The sequence below is a fragment of the Rattus norvegicus genome, chromosome 2 (genome assembly GCF_021556685.1).
Source record: "Rattus norvegicus strain SHRSP/BbbUtx chromosome 2, alternate assembly SHRSP_T2T, whole genome shotgun sequence".
NCBI lineage: Eukaryota > Metazoa > Chordata > Mammalia > Rodentia > Muridae > Rattus > Rattus norvegicus.
Window position 1 is genome coordinate 26,741,384 of NC_141535.1, and position 18,515 is coordinate 26,759,898.

At 44.4% G+C, this 18,515-nt stretch overlaps 1 protein-coding gene across 1 annotated transcript in view; it reads left to right on the forward strand.

Moving 5' to 3' along the window:
* Arsb (arylsulfatase B) overlaps window positions 1-18,515 on the forward strand; it is a 158,457-nt gene that overhangs the window by 63,541 nt on the left and 76,401 nt on the right. The window contains 1 exon segment of the mRNA NM_033443.1: window positions 9,670-9,913. Coding sequence (NP_254278.1) covers window positions 9,670-9,913 — 244 coding nt within the window.

Consider the following 18,515-nt stretch of genomic DNA (forward strand, 5'->3'; position numbering starts at 1 on the left):
CGTTTTTCTTTCTGGCCTTGAAGCAAGTGTCATCTGGAGATCTAAGGGCAATCTTTTTCTTGCACTCAGTATCTCAAATGTTTGATCAGACTCTTCATGTTTGGGCTTATGGAGTTACTTTTGTGTCTACTGTTGAATGTTTCCTCCTCTATTCTTCAGACAGAAGTGCCGGCCAGTTCTTATGTTTGTCTGCCTGCCCTGATGCTGACCACCAACCACCAGTGGGATCCTTTAGCAATCGGCAAAGCTTCAAAGAAGTGCTGGGGGAAAGGGGGGAATGGAAACGCAGGGTCACTCGATTCAGTTCTCACTGACCTTTTGAAGTAAGCCTGAGGAGATTAAAATGCCAGTATTGAGAGGGCTAGTTAGCAGCACTCTGCAGGTTTTGACACGTGTAGTGTAATTTATATTGCTTATTTGGAAATATAGAAGCAAAATAGCTGTTGCTTGCGGAAACGGAATGGTCTAGCTTCCTCTGACTTAGCAAACTCTGAGCCTCACTGGCCCCACCCTTCTTTTTCCCTACCTACTGTGTACATAGGTAATACGTCTATTATTTTGAGCCACAGGTCTCATTTCCTGTCTGTTAATAGCATTTCCGGCGTCTTGCTGCTGTCCTGAGCCTTCTGAACCTTCAAGTGCTTCTGCGGTAACCGGCTTATTGTTTCTCAATTTGGTTATTCCTGAAAACTTAAGCAGCAGTCTAGTGGAGAATCACCTGACCATCAAAAATGGCTTTTAGGTTTGGAAGAAGGGTTAAATGATTGGTCAGTAAACACTAATACTTCTAAGAGACCCTCAAATGTAGTTTGCCTGGAAATTTGTAAAAAGGATAAAAAGAAATAAATAATTTGAAGTTGAGCACTTTCTGTAAGATCAAACTATAGGAAGGGCAGAAGATTTTACGGGTTTTGGTTTTGGTTTTGTTTTTTCTAGAACACACATTTGAGTCTTCTGCTCAGTGATCCTTCTGAACTGCTTCTTAGAGGATCCGGCGTACAAAGATTAAACCTAGCATCATTACAAACCTAGCATTAGTGTGCTTTCCAAGAGCAGGCACCTTTTGTGCTGATCTCACAACTTCATCTGAGGAGTTCCCAAATCTGTGGAAACCCATGATTTAAATTACGAAAACGTTATCGGAGACCAGAGTGTTGTAAATTAGAACACTTTTCCAGTCGCCAATCCCATCATGACTTTCAGAGAACAATTGTTTTCAGTCTTTCAACAGACTTTTGTGTCCTTTTGCCCTTAGTACATTTCAAAGAAGAGATAACAATCTCAGTGGTCTTTCATTATTCCAAGCAGTGACATTCCTACCGTCAGAATGAACAAGTTGCTTTATTTCAGCACTTAACAATCCTTCTCTTGAATCCCACCAGTCCTGGTTTTGGCCTTTCCTCACATCCATCTTCCTTTATCTCAGCTCTCTGGTGGCCAAGTCAGTTATTTGGTGAATGGCTGCCAAATCACCCACCTTCCCAGAATCCTTTTGGAGCCTCTCAGCAGGATCCTCCCTTGCTGGCTGCTGTCAGGGTGGAGAAAGAGTAAATTGCTGGGAGGTCAGGATCTCAGGACTTATCTTCCTTGAGTAAAGAAACCACCGCCAACCCCTAGAGATACCCAGATGAGCATCTGGATAAATATTCAGTTTCTGATGATTCATTTGAATCTCAGGCCGCCATTACTAAATCATAGTTAACCGATGAACTTCATATAAACCTGTGGAAATAGAAAAAAAGTCCTGAGTTTTCCCCAATAACAACAAAACCCACATAATTCATTCCACTCCTCTGCTTTCGAATTGCTCCCAGCATAGCGTGTGATCCAGCAGGGCTCTAAGCACAGTGCCTAAGAAGGTAGCTTCAATCCCTGAGTTTACCCAGCCCTTAATGCCTGGGTAGCGCTTCAGTGTCAGACACCGTGTTAAGGTGGGCTTTGTTATCTTCGCTTCCCAGGCTCAGAGATGGAATACCTTGCCCAGGTTCACAGCCTTGTTTCAGTGAAATTAACAAAGTGGAACTAGGCAGCTACTGTCATAAAACAGCCAGGTGACTCTTGCCCCCACCTAGTCGCCATTCAGCTCTCCATTTCTTACAAATGTAATTCAGTGGGCCGAGGGCATGGTTCAGTGACGGACCATTTGCCTTACATGCACAGGACTCAGTTCCACCACCCCCCAACCCCCATATACAAAAAGGAAAAGGAAGAAAGATGGCTAATTCATTTTAACTAAAAGAGATCTTGACCTTAATGTCAAGAACCCATGTAATTGAAAAAGGACCCTTGCACTGCCCGCTCCCTGCGTCTGGGTTTTCTGTTTGTAATGGTCATGTGACTGCCCTTCTGGTTTCAGCTTTTAAAAAAAAAGTTTTCGATTTGTTTATAGCTGCATGGGTCGTGAGCTGCCTTAGCTGGATACAGAGAATCAAACCCAGGGACCCCGCAGAAGCAGCAAGTGCTGTTAATCACAGAGATATCTGTCCAACTGTCTAGCGTCATCTCTTTTGACCGGCCAGGTTATCACTTACAAAGGAAGAAGAGATCTTGTCTCTTTGTCTTGCTTATACCATGAGAGGAGTTTGTATATCCCATGCGTAGGCTGCCGTGTTCTAGAGCGAGGCTGGCCTCGGCACATGGCAGAACTCAAAACAGGTTTGTTAAGGTGTGGCCTCTCTCAGGCCAGTGGCTTCCAAAGTGCTCTCCCGCAGCCCCCTCAGCACGACCGAGCAGGTACCAGGTGGGACAAGCAATTCTTGTATCTGTAGGTTCCATACTTGCTTTCTTTCACCCTCACCGGGGCCCTGATACCTCACTTGTTAGTTGTCTGTCTATTAGGGTAGCATCCTCTTTCTGTAAGGTCAAGGTCAGGCAACAACTGGTCAGGGACTTAGAGAGCCCCGTGGTGTCCAGGGTTAATTCTCAGTGTCTTCCCTCTATGTTTGGAGCTGGTGGCCTTTTCCTCCTGTATCTGTTCCGTTTCTGTTAGCTGGTCCTCAGTGAGATTTTGCTAACACAAACAACGAACTTCATTCTTAGCCCTGAGGAAAGAGGTATGAGGAAGAAAAAGCCACAAAGAGCCAATAAAGACAAGTAATGCAGAAACGATGGGGGGAAAGGATGTGGTCTAGGAGAGGTTTGGGGTACTAAGTAATAGGTTCACAAAACCTGAGGCCTTAACCTTTGAGTCCAGCAGAAACGAAGGAGGGCGTGCTTATGTGAGTTAGCCTGAAAGGCCATGGAGTGCTCTAACAGTGGGAGAACTTAGTTGTGCGTGATTGAAGCATAAGCACTCAGGCGTGGGTACCCACAAAGCAGGTTAAGACCATGTGTGTAAAGGACTCTGTCAGTGGGGTGGAAGTCTCAACTTTCCCGTGACGGCCAATCACCTGGGTCTTTAACCGTATGAGGCCTGAGGAGAAGATCTTTATAAACACACACACACACACACACACACACACACACACACACACACACACCCGTGGCAATTGAATAAAACCTGTTTACCACAGGAGCCCAGCTGAAGGGCAGGCCTTACCCCAGGCAGTAGGTGATGAACTGGAGAACCAATTTGAATTTATCAGTGGCAGAGTTGAGAGTTCAACGTAGGCAGACATGCTTGAACGTGAGGAGACGAATGTCTATTTGAGCATCCGGTTTGATGGTTACTTTCTCAGACTCTTTTAGCACGAGAGTATTGAATTTCCCTAGACCTTTAGATAATGCTAAGACAAAGGCTAATTCTCCATTTTGCATTTAGTAATGCAGAAAACGAATCCAAAAGAGTTGGCTATCAGCCAGCAGGTACAGCTCTGGGACAAAGAGGCTTCCTCCGCACCTTTGCAGAATGGTGTTTCTCCACATCTACCCACCACACCCACAAGGTCGCCCCTTGTAGAGAAGCCAGGACTCTGTCGAGAGGGTGAGGAAGGACTCTTTGCTTTTTGAATCAGCAGGAGGAAGAGGTCTTGGGGAAGCCCCGGGCCACACCACAAAGCCACTAGACTGTGGGGTGTGGGGGGACGGGGGAGGGGTGTGTGGGGGAGGTCCTAAGAATGTTGTCATGGCTCCGTTTTAATTTTTATCAGCTAGATACAGATGAGCTGTCAGTTTCATAGACTTGATGTTTTTGCTCAGATCTTTGGCTAACTGATGGCTTTTCCATGATTTCTGACAGTTATTTTTATTCGATAATGAATAATAAAGTGAGATTTACAGTCTACATCTGAAAGCATTTGTTTTATTTTGACAGTTCTTTTCTAGACAGCAAAGGTTTTATAATTAGGTTTTGTGTCTGCCAAAATGTTGCTGAAAGGAAAAAAAAAACATTTCTCTGGAAAAAAAAAGTTCATAGTTTCCAGACCGTAAAGCTGGAACCATCTTATTTTGATTTGGAAGCTTTTGCATAAGTCAGTCAGGAAATGAAACCAAATTTTCTCTTGAAAATGAATTCTTAACAAGAGAAAATTAACCCAGGCCATGTAGAGATTTAGGAGGGAGAATTAGAAGAAGTATGCCTGAAATCTGGTATTTCTATAGTCCTTGTAAAAACCGATCGTCTGGATCGGTATAGGAAACTCCCTTTTCCACTGTGGTTTATGAGAGCACATGCATTCTTGCAATGTAGAGGTGCCACGCCCAGGGGGCGCTGAAGCCCCCGCTCTGCACATCTGGAAGAATCAGGTGGAAATCACAGGTGTGGCGATTGACAATACTTTGTTCTTAGAGCAGTCTTGAAAAGCTGACAGAAGAGGCCATGCTGCTAACTGGAACTGGGAAAGCTTATCATTGCTAATGGCAGAAACATGATGGCGAGCTAATCACAAAAACAGCCCTACTCACTGCCTTGGCCCCCTGCCGACTGGTGTGTGGAGCCCTGTTCAGTTCCTGTAGCAGCGGCAGTGGCCGGATTCGATTTACAATGTTTTCCTCTCTGACTCACTCCTTCAGACTAGGATCAGATTCCAGACACAGCCGCCCTTGTCCCCACCACCTCTGATCTCCACCGCTACCACCAGCCAGTATTTTCCATTGAGCACAAGTATGTGGAACCGATAGACACATTAACTAGTACTTCAAAGAACTGGGTCCGCTTAAAAAAGAGACAACAGCCTCATCGTCTATGGCACTGTGGCCTCCCCAGCAACTCATGGCACCAGGTTTTAAGTTTTCCCTTCTTATGCATTTTTAAAAATCATTTTTTTGAGCTTAGAGTATAAGTTCATCTCCCCTACCCCCCCCACATTCCTCACAGCAAACCCTTCTGTATGCCCCTCCTTGCCCTCTTTCAAATTCACAGCCTCCTTTTTTTCATTCTATGCATATATTCCTAAATATATAAATATAGCCTCAGTCTGTGTAGTGTTATTTGTAAGTATGTTTTCGGGACGATCACTTGGTATCGAAGAACCAACTGGTGTCCTCTTCTCTGAAGAAGACTATTTCTCCCGCTCTCAGTATTCCTCAGCTTCCAGTGTATTTTTGAGCGCGTGTAAGTAGGGTTCCTTCTTTAAGTGTTGGTAGATCGGCTCTAGAGTCTGACACCGTGAATATTGAAGGTGGTATGGAATGTGTATTTTTATACACTTGCCTGAGTATTGAACCTTGAATTTGGGGTGGGGAGAAAATGCCATCCGGGACGCATAGAGGTGAATAAGTGGTTCAGAGACCTTCCAGCCCTCGTAGAGGACTGGGTTTGGTTTCAGGAATCCACACAGCAGCTCACTGCTGCTTGTAACTCCAGCTCTGGGAAAGCCAAATGCCACCTTCTGACCTCTGCAGGCACCTGTGCATAAACTCACAGAACGACCCACGTGTACACACTTAAATATAAAAAAGAGAGATCAATGGAGTTTGAAGAAAAGGTTTGATATACCTTTGATATCAAATTGTGAGATCCATTGTCACCAGGCACGTGCTGAAGGGGTGTTACCTTCATCTAGCCTGACCCAAGACCCTTCCACATGCTTCTCTGAGAAGCAAAGAAAGGAACGTGTGTCAGAGACTCCATGAGAAGCTTGTGTGACAATGGGGCCTGAACATCTTCCCTAAGAGCAATAGAAGGGTGGGGGGAGACTCCTCTGTCTCATGGGAGGACTGTCCTCCCTCTTTGCTAGGCTGATATTGCTTGTGGCTTGCTCAGGGAGAGGACGCTGTTTTACAAGCCCACACTACACTAGGAGTGTCAGGCCCTGGCACTATAAGGCAGAGACCTGGAGCTCAGACAGACCTCACTAGAAGCCTAGCTTTTCCATTCTCAACCGTTTTCAGCCCTCCTTCTCCACTTCTCCAAGTCACGAGACCATTATAATCTAGACGTTTGGGATGGCTGTGATATGATAAAAATTATTACTGTTTATTGAACACTCAGGCATTAGAAGCCTTGACAAAAGTAGTCCTAAGTGGTTTAATTTCATTCTAACTTTAAAACAGGAAGGAAGGAGTTATAGTCTTCATGAGGAAGATGGGGAAACTGAGTCACCAAGCTGGTCACCCAGCTAGTGAGCAGCTGCCCTTAGCCGTCAGTTGCATCTCTGTCCCATCTTAGGCTTTGAGATCTTGTGGTACCTGATGTCGAGTTAGTACTTAAACGTTTTGAGTTATTGCTTCCCATAGACGCACCCTGTACTGTATCCTGGAGTCCCCCGGATTCACTGCTTAGGGCTCTACCGTCTCAGTCCACTATGTCCACTTTGGCCTGAAAATAGTAAGTGGAAAAATTACAAAAGAAATGGCTTCCACGTTTTAAACTGCACTTTCTCCCGCATGCTGACTTCTAGTGCAATGTAGACTTCTGTCCTACCGGTGGGTGGAATGTTACTTCATGCAAGTGCACCAGAGAAACCACAGCCACAGTGCTTTTGATTTTGAGGTTGGGTCTTTCTGTATCCTCTAGGCAGGTCTTAAATGCCTAGGCTGAGAAATATCTTCCTTCCTCTGCTGGGACAACAGCCTGTGCCATTGAACACTTTTATAATAACTTTTGTAACAGTATATTATAATTGTTCTATTTCATTGTTATTGTTGTTGACAGCTACTGTGCCTAACTTAGAAACTGAACTTGATGGGGCAGGAAAGATGGCTCAGCTGTTAAGAACACCGGCTGCTCTTCCAGAGAAACTGGGTTCAGTTCCCAATACTCCCTTGGTAGCTCATTGGCATGCAAATGTTGCACAGACATACCTGCAGACAAAACACCATGTACAAAAAAATTAGAAAGTAAAAATGAAAGGGAAATAAATTGAACTTTACTATAGGTGTATGTATAGGAAAAAAACAGAGTGTGGTTACCAAGGTTTAAGGTATCCATGAGATGTCTTAGGCTACCTCCCCTGCCCAGGACAAGAGAGTTCTATGTGGAATGTTCTATGGATCAGATAGTCATTGGATGCCTTAGGCCACCCACCCCCAAGGACCAGAGAGTTCTGTGTGGAACGTTCTATGGAGTAATCAGTCCTACCACCCTCATGTGATTCACTTGAACAATAGTGGTTTTAAAAAGTAATGTTTAAGTATAATATGCATGCACAAAGTTTTGCATGTATCTGCATATTTAAGTATTTGTATAAAGTTACCTTAGCACCTGGGTACTTTGGAAAGAAATATGACTCTACAAATGTGTTATACAAGAAGTATCACTGCTTCTTTTCTGTAGTTCAAACTCAACGCTTAACTCTGAGTCCTCACCGGGCTCATAAAATACTGAAGGTCCTTCTGAGCCCTCACTGGGTTCATATGAGGAGCAAAAGCCTTCACTTCCTGGTATGATGTGAATGAAGGGAGAGATTGGCACCACTTTTCCCTCCCGACTGCACTGTTTGTGGACTCTGAAGAAACCATTGCTTTTCCCAATTAAGAAAGGGCTCAGGTCACCAGAGAGTGGATTGGTAATTCAGATACTAGTTTCAGTGCTGTAAGTTTTCTTCCAGGATGACTTCCCTCTTCCCCCGGCTCTGTCTTCGTGTGTGTGTGTGTATGTGTGTGTGTGTTTGAGCTCTGGCTATCCTGGAACTCACTGTGTAGACTAGGCTGACCTAGAAACCAAAGATTCACCTGCGTCTGTCTCCAGAGTGCTGGGATGAAAGGCACGTGGCACGTGTCACCATGCCCAGTGCTCCAAGACAAATCTGAAAAGGTCTGCTGTCTTCTGAAGGAGCGTTGAGTCACCAAGTGAAGCTCCCCTGAGTTTTCTTTATATGAACTGTGAACCCCAGCTCTCATCTCCTTCCATGTACATGTTGTCCAGTTCACGTACAGTTCATCCATGGCTTTGCCTAGTCCTATCCACACTGGAACTCAGAGGATTAAAGGTCTTTTATCAGTTAAGTGTCATGTTGGAGCCTGGCTATTTCTGGTACTGGAGCACAGTGTCCAGTGGGAGAGGAGTAGAGAGTAGGGGACAGGGAAGAGTTTTCCCCACTGTTCTTCCAGAACCATTTAACAAGAGTTATGTGAAGCCCTTCTATCCTTGAATGTATTCTAAGAGATAACAGCTGGAAATGTACCGGGCCTCACTTTTTAGTGTCTGGCCACCCTTAGGCAAAATCCTTGAAACCCTTACTACCATTTGGAAAGATGGGGAGGCAAGACAGGGTCAGGAGTAATAAAGGAGTTAACATCCAGAAAGATACTTAAGAATGTGTGCTGCTGTGGGAGGAGCATGCTGGAGGGATGGCTCAGAGGTTAAGAGCCTTGAATGCTCTTCCTGGGGACCCAAGTTCAATTCCAGCACCCACATGGCAGTTGGCAACTGTCTGGGACTCCGGTTCTAGGTAATCTAACATCCTTTCGCAGACATACAGGCAAGACACCAATGCACATAAAATAAAAATAAATAAATAATCTTTTTTTAAGATTTATCTATTATATATAAGTACATTGTCACTGTCTTCAGACACACCTGAAGAATGCATCAGAGCCCATTACAGATGGTTGTAAGCCACCATGTGGTTGCTGGGATTTGAACTCAGGACCTGTGGAAGAGCAGTCGGGGCTCTTAACCACTGAGCCATCTCTCCAGCCCATAAATTATCTTTTTTAAAAAAAGAATTTGCACTGCTCTTGCAAAAGGTCTAGTTCCCTTTACACATAGGGTGGCTCACCCACCTGTGTGAGCGTCTAACCTCCACTGGTACCTACAGTCCCACACATGCAGACACACACACTCATATATAATTTTAAAATGTTTTTAAAAGAGCAATAAAGTTGTCATCCCTCCCCCAGCCCCCAATTAACAGAGAGAGCCTCAAAGATCATGAGTTTCCATGAAAGCAGAGAGCACTGCAACGGGAACATGTTCTCTTGGTAACCATGAGCACTTTTGAAGAGGTTGGCACATGGGATATTTTTAGATGAAAACTGGGGAAGATTGCTTAAGTTATCTTGAAGCAATCATCCTTGGCCTCAGAGATGAACAGCAGGAACAGCACTAGGCTAAGACGGACAGTTATTGGATGGATGTCCTTGCTGGATTATTCTTGTATAAGGTACCATGACCTCTCCCACCACTGCCCCCTGAGCTTGTTCTTGTTGTGTGGCATATGTGCACGAGATCCCCCTCTTTCATAACCTTAGCTTCCCCCATTATATTCTCATCTGTTATGGTGTGACGCAAGTGACTCCATTTTGATAGCTTTCGTCCACCCATGCCAAGGCTTATCTGTGTTTCAGACAACGGCGGGCAGACTAGGTCTGGAGGCAACAACTGGCCACTTCGAGGAAGGAAAGGGACCCTGTGGGAAGGTGGCATCCGAGGAGCAGGTTTCGTGGCAAGCCCCTTGCTGAAACAGAAAGGTGTGAAGAGCCGGGAGCTCATGCACATCACCGATTGGCTTCCAACGCTGGTGAATCTGGCTGGGGGAAGCACCCATGGAACCAAACCTCTGGATGGCTTCGACGTGTGGGAAACAATCAGGTATCTGCACATCTTGCCCCATTTGTTGTCAGGACAGAAACTCCAGCATCTTATCATGACGGATGGAGAATGGCCACTTCCCTTTGTAAGATGACAGGCCAGCCAAGCGGCTCCTAAAAAGAAGTGAAGTGTCCTCCAGATACTGCCATTACACGTTTTGAGTCTTACACTTGGGATTTGGGTTCTGTGTTCCGTGAAGCCTGAGATGTCCCTGTAGGTCTGTAAAGTTGAGGGTTTTTCTTGGTGTAGGATAGGGTATGGCTGGTTTTCTGCAGGAGGCGGGGGCATCTGCCCCCATGAGGGCTAGGAAAGTGGAGGCCTGGAGAGAGAAGGAAGCACTCGGGTAGGGTCCTGGAGACACTTCAGTCTCTAGGACTAGGTTTAGTTTCACTCATTAATGAGTATTTTATGAGGACCTCCTATGTGATGCTCTGTCCTAGGTTCTGGGAAATTAGGAATAAATAATTCAGGCAAAACACTGGCCCCCAAGAAGCTCGAGTGGTGACAGGGGTCAGGGAGAAAAGTATTAAACCAGGAAATATAGAAAGAAGCAAGATAATGGAGACTTTGGGTGGAGATTAGTGTGAAGGCGAGGAATAGTGTCCCTTGAGTGCTGGGGACACCGTACAGGATCAGGGCCTGCTCGCAGCTGTAGGAATGGCCCTGCTCATGGTTCACTCCCACAGTGTGGAAATGCGACCTGCGAGGAAGGAGGTGCGTGCCCTGGAGGCTGGAAGATGCTTCACTGGAGCATGGGAAGGAAACTTGAATCTAGCATCTGTGTCATAGTATGTTTTATAGCATACATGTTAGTATAACATACATGTTAACATAACATATATGTCGTGTATGTCTGTGGTCTGGTACCCAGATCCAGTTTATGCATAAGATCACATACGCTGGAGGCACTGCTTTTACTAAAACAACAAATGCTGTTGTTGTGCCTTTCAAGCTCTTTCCTGTGCTGAGCTCTGTTTGGGACTGGCAGGTTGACGGTCCTCCTTGTGGTCTTCTTTGTGTATCTTCCATATTTTTCTTTCTCCACAGCCCTGTCTTTCCCAGTTCAAAATGGTGGAGTTTCATGTTTCTATATGTAGGAAATCCGCAATAGAGGACCTGTAAAGAGTGGTGATATACATGGCTCATAAAATAGTTGTGTGTATGTGTACTTTGTGTTTGGGGTGGATTCAAACCTCCAGTATTAGCAATCTGAGAAGATGGGGCATAGATGTTCTTGTACTATGATTTTTTATAACTTTTTATAGACTTGAAATTACTTTCAGATAAAGTGTTTTTTAAAATAGAAAAGTCTGGCAATATTTGGCCTGTATTTCCGCAAGACTAACCAGTGAATGGAATCAGATAGTGGCAATCTTCTTTAGACGAAATGTTGACCCTTTTAAGTCATCTTTCTCCAGTGCTCCTAGCTGCCCTCTGGCTGGCCGTGGTCGCTGGTGACAACTACCAAGTTCCTAGCCAGTAAGCCATGTTCACAGAGTTATGGTACCAATACTGCACGTGCTCAAACGAGCCAGTCCCCAGCTTCTAGGCATGTTGCTTCTTCTTAATATTCCTATTTTTTTCTGTAATTGTTTTAATGTTTAAAAGATGCTTGCAAGCCTGACAACCTGAGTTTGATCCCCAAGACCCATGTGGAATAGGAGAAAAGCAACTCCTATAAGCTGTCCTCAGACCTACACACACACACACACATACACACACACACACACACACACACACACACACACACATACACATACACACACATACATATACACATACACACACATACATATACACATACACACACACATACACACATATATACATACAGGATTTAGATTATTTCATAAAGAGAATGTTTGACTGCCCTTAATGTGTGAACCATGAAGTTTAAAGTTTAAAGTTTTGGAAAGATGGAAATCTGCTCATCTCAGCCCTCCCACTTCCCAAACAGTATCTCATCTCAGAGGGAAGAGTAGGGGTGATCTCTGCTTTCCAAACCCAAGGAAGAGCTCTTTCTATCAATTTTATGACTTGGTTTAAGTGGTTCTGCTTCGCCGAGTTCCAGGTTTTCCCTGGGGAATGTATAAAAATGTAAGAATCACTATTCAAACAACACACAAGGACTGGCCCACTTTTCAACTTTTTCAACTAGAGATAACCCTTGAACAGCACTGGGTCTCAGGCCACCCCTGCACAGGCAGAAATTCATGTTTAATTTTAAAACTTCTTGGAGCGGCCTGTGTTCTCATGCTAATTAAGTTACTCAGAAACCTGTGTGCAGTGTCTTGCACGTAGGACTAAAGGAAGCCTGCCTCCAGTTGTTTTTTTGTTTGTTTTGTTTTGTTTTGTTTCTTTTCTTTTTTTCGGAGCTGGGGACCGAACCCAGGGCCTTGCGTTTGCTAGGCAAGTGCTCTACCACTGAGCTAAATCCCCAACCCCCCAGTTGGTTTTTGACTGGTCAATAAAGTTACCTACAGCCAAAGGCTGGGCAGGAAGACAGAAGCAGGACTGTTGGAGGATTCCAGGGAAGGGACAGAGGGGAAGAGGGGATTCAGCCATGATGAGGGCTTAGGAGACAGACCCCACTGGAAAGGTGCAGGAAAAATGTGGCCCCAGGAGGGCTTCCCAGCAGGGTCCAGGGCAGCAAAGATGAAATACAGACTTAGTAAGTATTAACTCAGGAGTATTGGAGGGGAGTGTGTGTTAGCCACGTGGAGTTAGGGGGTGGCCCAGTCATTGAGCTGCCTAGGGCATATTAAAAACAAGGCGCTCTCTCTCTCTCTCTCTCTCTCTCTCTCTCCTCTCTCTCTCTCTCTCTCTATGTGTGTGTGTGTGTGTATGTGTGTGTCTGTGTCTGTGTGTGTATGTGTATATGTGTGTATGTGTATGTATATATATGTGTGTATATGTATGTATGAGTTTGTGTATGTATGAGTGTATATGTCTGTATGTGTATGTGTGTGTGTCTGTGTGTGTATATGTGCATGTGTGTGTATATGTATGTGTGTGTATGTGTGTGTGTTTATGTATGTGTGTGTATGTGTATATGTATGTGTGTGTATGAGTGTGTGTATATGTATGTGTGTGCATGTGTATATGTATGTATGTGTATATGTATGTGTGTGTATGAGTGTGTGTGTATGTGTATATGTATGTGTGCGTATGAGTGTGTGTATGTGTATATGTATGTGTGTGTGTATGAGTGTGTGTATATGTATGTGTGTGTATGTGTATATGTATGTGTGTGTGTATGAGTGTGTGTGTGTGTGTGTGTGTGTTTCATTCGGTAATCCAGAATATCTGGTGGGTGGTGAGAAGCATATGCACCCTCCCACACACACACACCTGGGTGTGTAGAGATTAATAATCACCACTTGAACTTCTTATTTAACATCTTTTTTAACAGGTGTTTTAACTAGGCCCTAAAAAAGTTCTAAACTTTCATTATAGATTAAAAATGAATTTCAGTTTTTTTTAGATCTCAATTTGGTCATTTCTAAAACAATATACATTGAGAAAAGCAAGGCCTTGTTGTATTATGTCCAAAAAAGAAACATCTTTAAGTAAAAACAACAATAATGAAAACGCCCCATGGGGCACACACAGAACAGGCGACCCTGGTTTCTGCCAACAGGCCAAAAGCAGGCCTGCCACTGCAGCCTGCTCATTCCTCATTGCAGGGTCACCGCTCTCTTCTCGGTAGCTGGTGGGAGAGATGCTACACTGCTCTCTTCTCTTCCGGCTCTGTTTATCCTTGGGAGCAGACAAGCCCGCAGCTGGTGGGGCAGCTGTCTGCCACATTTGCACCAGGGACTGAAGCCACAGGGAGCTGTGTTCCTGACCTCAGGGTTCATCACCCTGGTTTTGCTTGATCTCTCTAGGCTGCCTGGAGAGGGAAGGGCTGCAGTATTATGGTCTGTAATCCCCAGCCATCACAGCATATCCTGTGGCACTGGCTTACCTGGCTATAATCTCCTACCCTACAGCCTGCACAGGGAGGTTGACACTTGAGTTCTCTGTATGTAGGGGTTCTTCACCTGAGTTAGGGCTGGCATTGCTAGTCTTAGGGTTAGAGGGTACTCTATAAGAGCCACCCCATTCCTTTTGTTTCCTTTGCTCACTCGTGGTAACGCCAGTGGTCTGAAGGACCATGGGTGTGGATAACATGGGACAGCTGTTACCTTACATAGAAACTCTACCCCTGCCTTTCTCTGCCGCCTCCACTCCCTTCTCACCCTCTACTCACCCTACACACCCTCCATCTCCTGCTGTGCACTATTTCCTCATGTAAGGGTCCATGGTTAGCCAAAAAAACAAAACAAAACAACAACAAAACAAAAACACGACACCCATACTCAAATAGTATATAAACACAGAGTGTTTTATTCTGCAGAAGTCCAACATGCTGGGGTCTCCCCATTACCAGAATACAGAGATCATCAAATGGGCTTCCAGGCCTGATTTAAAGCACATTAGGGAATTCCAGGGTAGGCGACTTCTATGTTAGTCTGTTGGGTCCATTTCTATGGTCATTCCATTACTAGGATGTGGGGGCCGGAAACTTGCTGAGGAGTTCTGGAAACTGTTGCTGGGGAAGTCTGGAAACTGCTGCTGAGGAGTTCTAGAAACTGTTGCTGGGGAGGTCTGGAAACTGTTGCTGGGGAAGTCTGGAAACTGCTGCTGGGGAGTTCTGGAAACTGTTGCTGGGGAGGTCTGGAAACTGCTGCTGAGGAGTTCTAGAAACTGTTGCTGGGGAGGTCTGGAAACTGTTGCTGGGGAGGTCTGGAAACTGCTGCTGGGGAGTTCTGGAAACTGTTGCTGGGGAGGTCTGGAAACTGCTGCTGGGGAGTTCTGGAAACTGCTGCTGGGGAAGTCTGGAAACTGCTGCTGAGGAGTTCTGGAAACTTGCTGGGGAAGTCTGGAAACTGCTGCTGGGGAGTTCTGGAAACTGTTGCTGGGGAGGTCTGGAAACTGCTGCTGGGGAGTTCTGGAAACTGCTGCTGAGGAGTTCTGGAAACTGTTGCTGGGGAAGTCTGGAAACTGCTGCTGACCTGTCGTCCTTGCCTCAGACCAGGTGTCGGGACAGCTTCCAAGGCCTGGACTTGCCTGGAATTGCCCAGTTATTGGAAACCGAGATTTAGGCCTAGTCTCCTTGCCTGGCAACTTGCAGTCTGTCATGGAATCAGCCTGGCCTTCTCACTTGGTTGGTTTTTGTTGGGCTGAAGAATAATCCTTCTTCCTCAGTACCTCTCCTGTTGCTGAAAAGTCATTTCTCATACTGAAGCATCTTACTGCTCCCCAAACCTTTGTCCCAGCATCAAGTACACCCACACGAGGCTCCTGCACCCCTGTCTGGTGCACAGCTCAGTGACTACTGTGCTGAAGGTGGGGGTGACAGACAAGCCTGTCTGTCATGTGATGAGGTGACTACCGCTCACCTCTCCTAGTCATTGCCATGGTGGTACTGCACTACTCAGGCTCTCTGGGCTCTCTTCTCCACAGCCTTACAAATAGTTTGCTGCCAACCAGAAGTCTTACCAATGACTTAGCAATCACATAACACATTTTGTGCTTTATGTATTAAATGCCATAAAGATATACCAAAGAACCACAAGAGAACACGTTTTACTGCCATTGTGACAATATGAAAACAAACAAACAAAAAAAAAAACTTGCAAGTGAACTGTAGATCCTAGAAATATTGAAACTTCTTTTTTAAACCCAAACATTTGCCTTTTAAAAGGTTCGTTGTGGGGTAGTGATTATTTAGTATGCGTAGGCCCCAAGTCCGATCGTTGGTGGCGCGTGCACACCCACGAATGCATTTTTTCACTGTTTTTCTGCACCCTTTTTCTCATTTAAGAGATACAAAGTCAATCATGCTAAAGAAAAAAAATAATCATTTTTATAGTCAATCGCTACATATAAAGCCAGCTCCTTCTTATGTCATCCTGCTAATTCTAGCAAATACTATTGTGATGAAGACTCATTGCTACATTAACCATTGCCTGAACTTTGAAAATAGATTTATCATTTATTTTCATTTCATGTGTGTATATGTATATAAATACCACATTGCAGTATCCATGGAGACCAGAAGAGGGCATCAGATCCCCTGAAACTAGAGTTACAGTTGTGAAGTACCAGGCCAGTGCTGAGAATCAAACCCAGGTACTCTCCAAAAACAGAGAGTGCTCTTAACCACTGAGCTACTTTTCCAGTCCCAGCCTCCTGATGTTTTAATCAATAACACTGAAATGAACTAAGCCTGCAAAAAAATCTTTGCCTACATTTAGCATATGAATGTATGTATATATGTATGTATATATACATATACATACTCATACACATACATTTATATATATTTATATATAAAATTTAAGTAAGTGTGCTAAAGAAAAATGGCCACTTATAGACATGGTTTTTATATATGGAAATATATATAACCATATTGTTCTCTAGGTGGGCTATAACACTTTTATTCCTTCATGATTAGAAATGTTCATTTTCAACACAGCCTTTCTTATATGGTCTTTGAAAAAAATCTTAAACGTTTTTCCATTTGTATTTTCCTTTTGAAAGTATATACTTTTACTTATCTAAAAAAGCCATTTCTAAAAAAATATTTATGTTTATGGATTTTGCCCACATGAATGTGTATGCACATGCCCGCTTCACATGGAGGGTAGAAGAGGGTGTCAGATCCCCTGAAACTGGAGTCTGGATGGTTGTGAGCCACCTTCTGGGTGCTGAGACCTGAACCCAGGTCCTCTGCAAGAACTCCAAGTGTTCTTACCTCCTGAGCTGCCACCTCACAATGCAGGAATTACATGGAAGAAAATCAAACCACAACACTCAGAAGAAAATCTCGCTTCCTGAACAAAAAAAAAAAAAAAAAAAGAGGAGAAGCTGATCTCACTGAGAGACATAGCATATAAGAATGTCCAAATAAATTATCCTATGCCAGTGCATATAGGAAAATATAAAACAGTTCTGGACAAGCCTATGTCTCCCTTGCTTCTCTAGTGCAAAAACAAAACATTTCACAATGAAAAGGAAATAAACATCTAAGCACAGGGCTGGAGAGATGGCTCAGTGGTTAAGAGCACTGACTGCTCTTCCAGAGGTCCTGAGTTCAATTCCCAGCAATCACACCATGTGGCTCAGAACCATCTGTAATGGGATTTGATGCCCTCTTCTGGTGTGTCTGAAGACAGATAGCTACAGTGTATTCATAAACATAAAATAGATAAATAAATCTTCAAAAAAGTAATATCTGAGCACACAGTGCTGAACTAATGTCCATCAGCCACTTTAAATGTGACAGTCACTGAAGGCTGACAAAGAAGGAAGAAAAGCTGGGTGCACAATACATGGGATCCTGAGGTAGCTAGATGGCAAATTTCAGGCTAGCCTGGGCTACAGAGTAAGTCTCAAAAAAAAAGTTAGATGATTCAGTGGGCAGAGTGCTTGCAGCACAAACATGAACTGAGTTCAGACCCTCATGGACATGTGCCAGGGTACACAGTGGTCTGCTTATAACCCTAGCACACGGGAGCTGGTGACACAGGGCATCTCTGGAACAAACTGAATCAGCTGGCCAAGGGTTCAGTGAGAGACTCTGATTCATTGTCTAAGCTGGTATGGTAGTTTGAATATGCTTGACCCAGAAAATGACACTATGAGGAGGTATGACCTTGTTGGAGGAAGTGTGTCACTGTGGGGGTGGACTTTGAGAGAGCTTCCTCCTAGCTTCCTGAGGATGCTGGTCTTCTGTTTGCCTTCGGAAGAAGATGTAGAACTCTCAGCTCCTCCTGCATCATGCCTCCCTGGATGCTGTTATGTTCCTCCTTGATGATAATGGACCGAACCTCTGACCTGTGAGCCAGCCCCAACTAAATGTTGTCCTTGGCCATGGTATCTCTTCCCACCATCCAGGGGATGTTAACTTTGGCTTTCACACACATGGGCAATGTATGCATTCACACACATTTAAATATGCACATACACACACACTCATGCACTCCACACACGAATACAAAATCAGAACAAGGCAAATGTACTTGGTTCTGATGTGGTCACACTGTGGTGTGCTAGGAGCTCAGTCAGTTTTTATTTTTGTTTTGTTTCATATCAGAAATGTACACTTGTTCTGTGGTATGTTTTGATCATTCTGAAAAAAAAATTCCCTTGTTCCTGAACCGTGGACTATTATTTTTGGCACTGTCCAGATCTGTATCACCAGATTTCAGGTTGTAAACCCACATTTCACTAAGATGATCTCAATCAGGAGTGACCTTTAGAGTCTGGCTTCTATGTGCGGAGAAATCGGCACCGTATGTGGTCACCATTTAATTCGAAGTTGCTGTCCTTCTTTAGCCCTAGAGTGTTCTCTTGGTGATAAACTCCTTAGGGAACCGAAGCTCTGGGTCCTTCAGGACTGTTTCCAAAAACATAGGCCCAAGTACGGCATATCATAAGTGGGCCTCCTTTTCTGTTATTTTTTTTAAGTCCGATTTGTGCCTATGGTTTAATCTGTAGACACATTTCCAGGCTCGTTCTGTTGAAAATCCAGCAAATTCCTATCCCTAAAGTG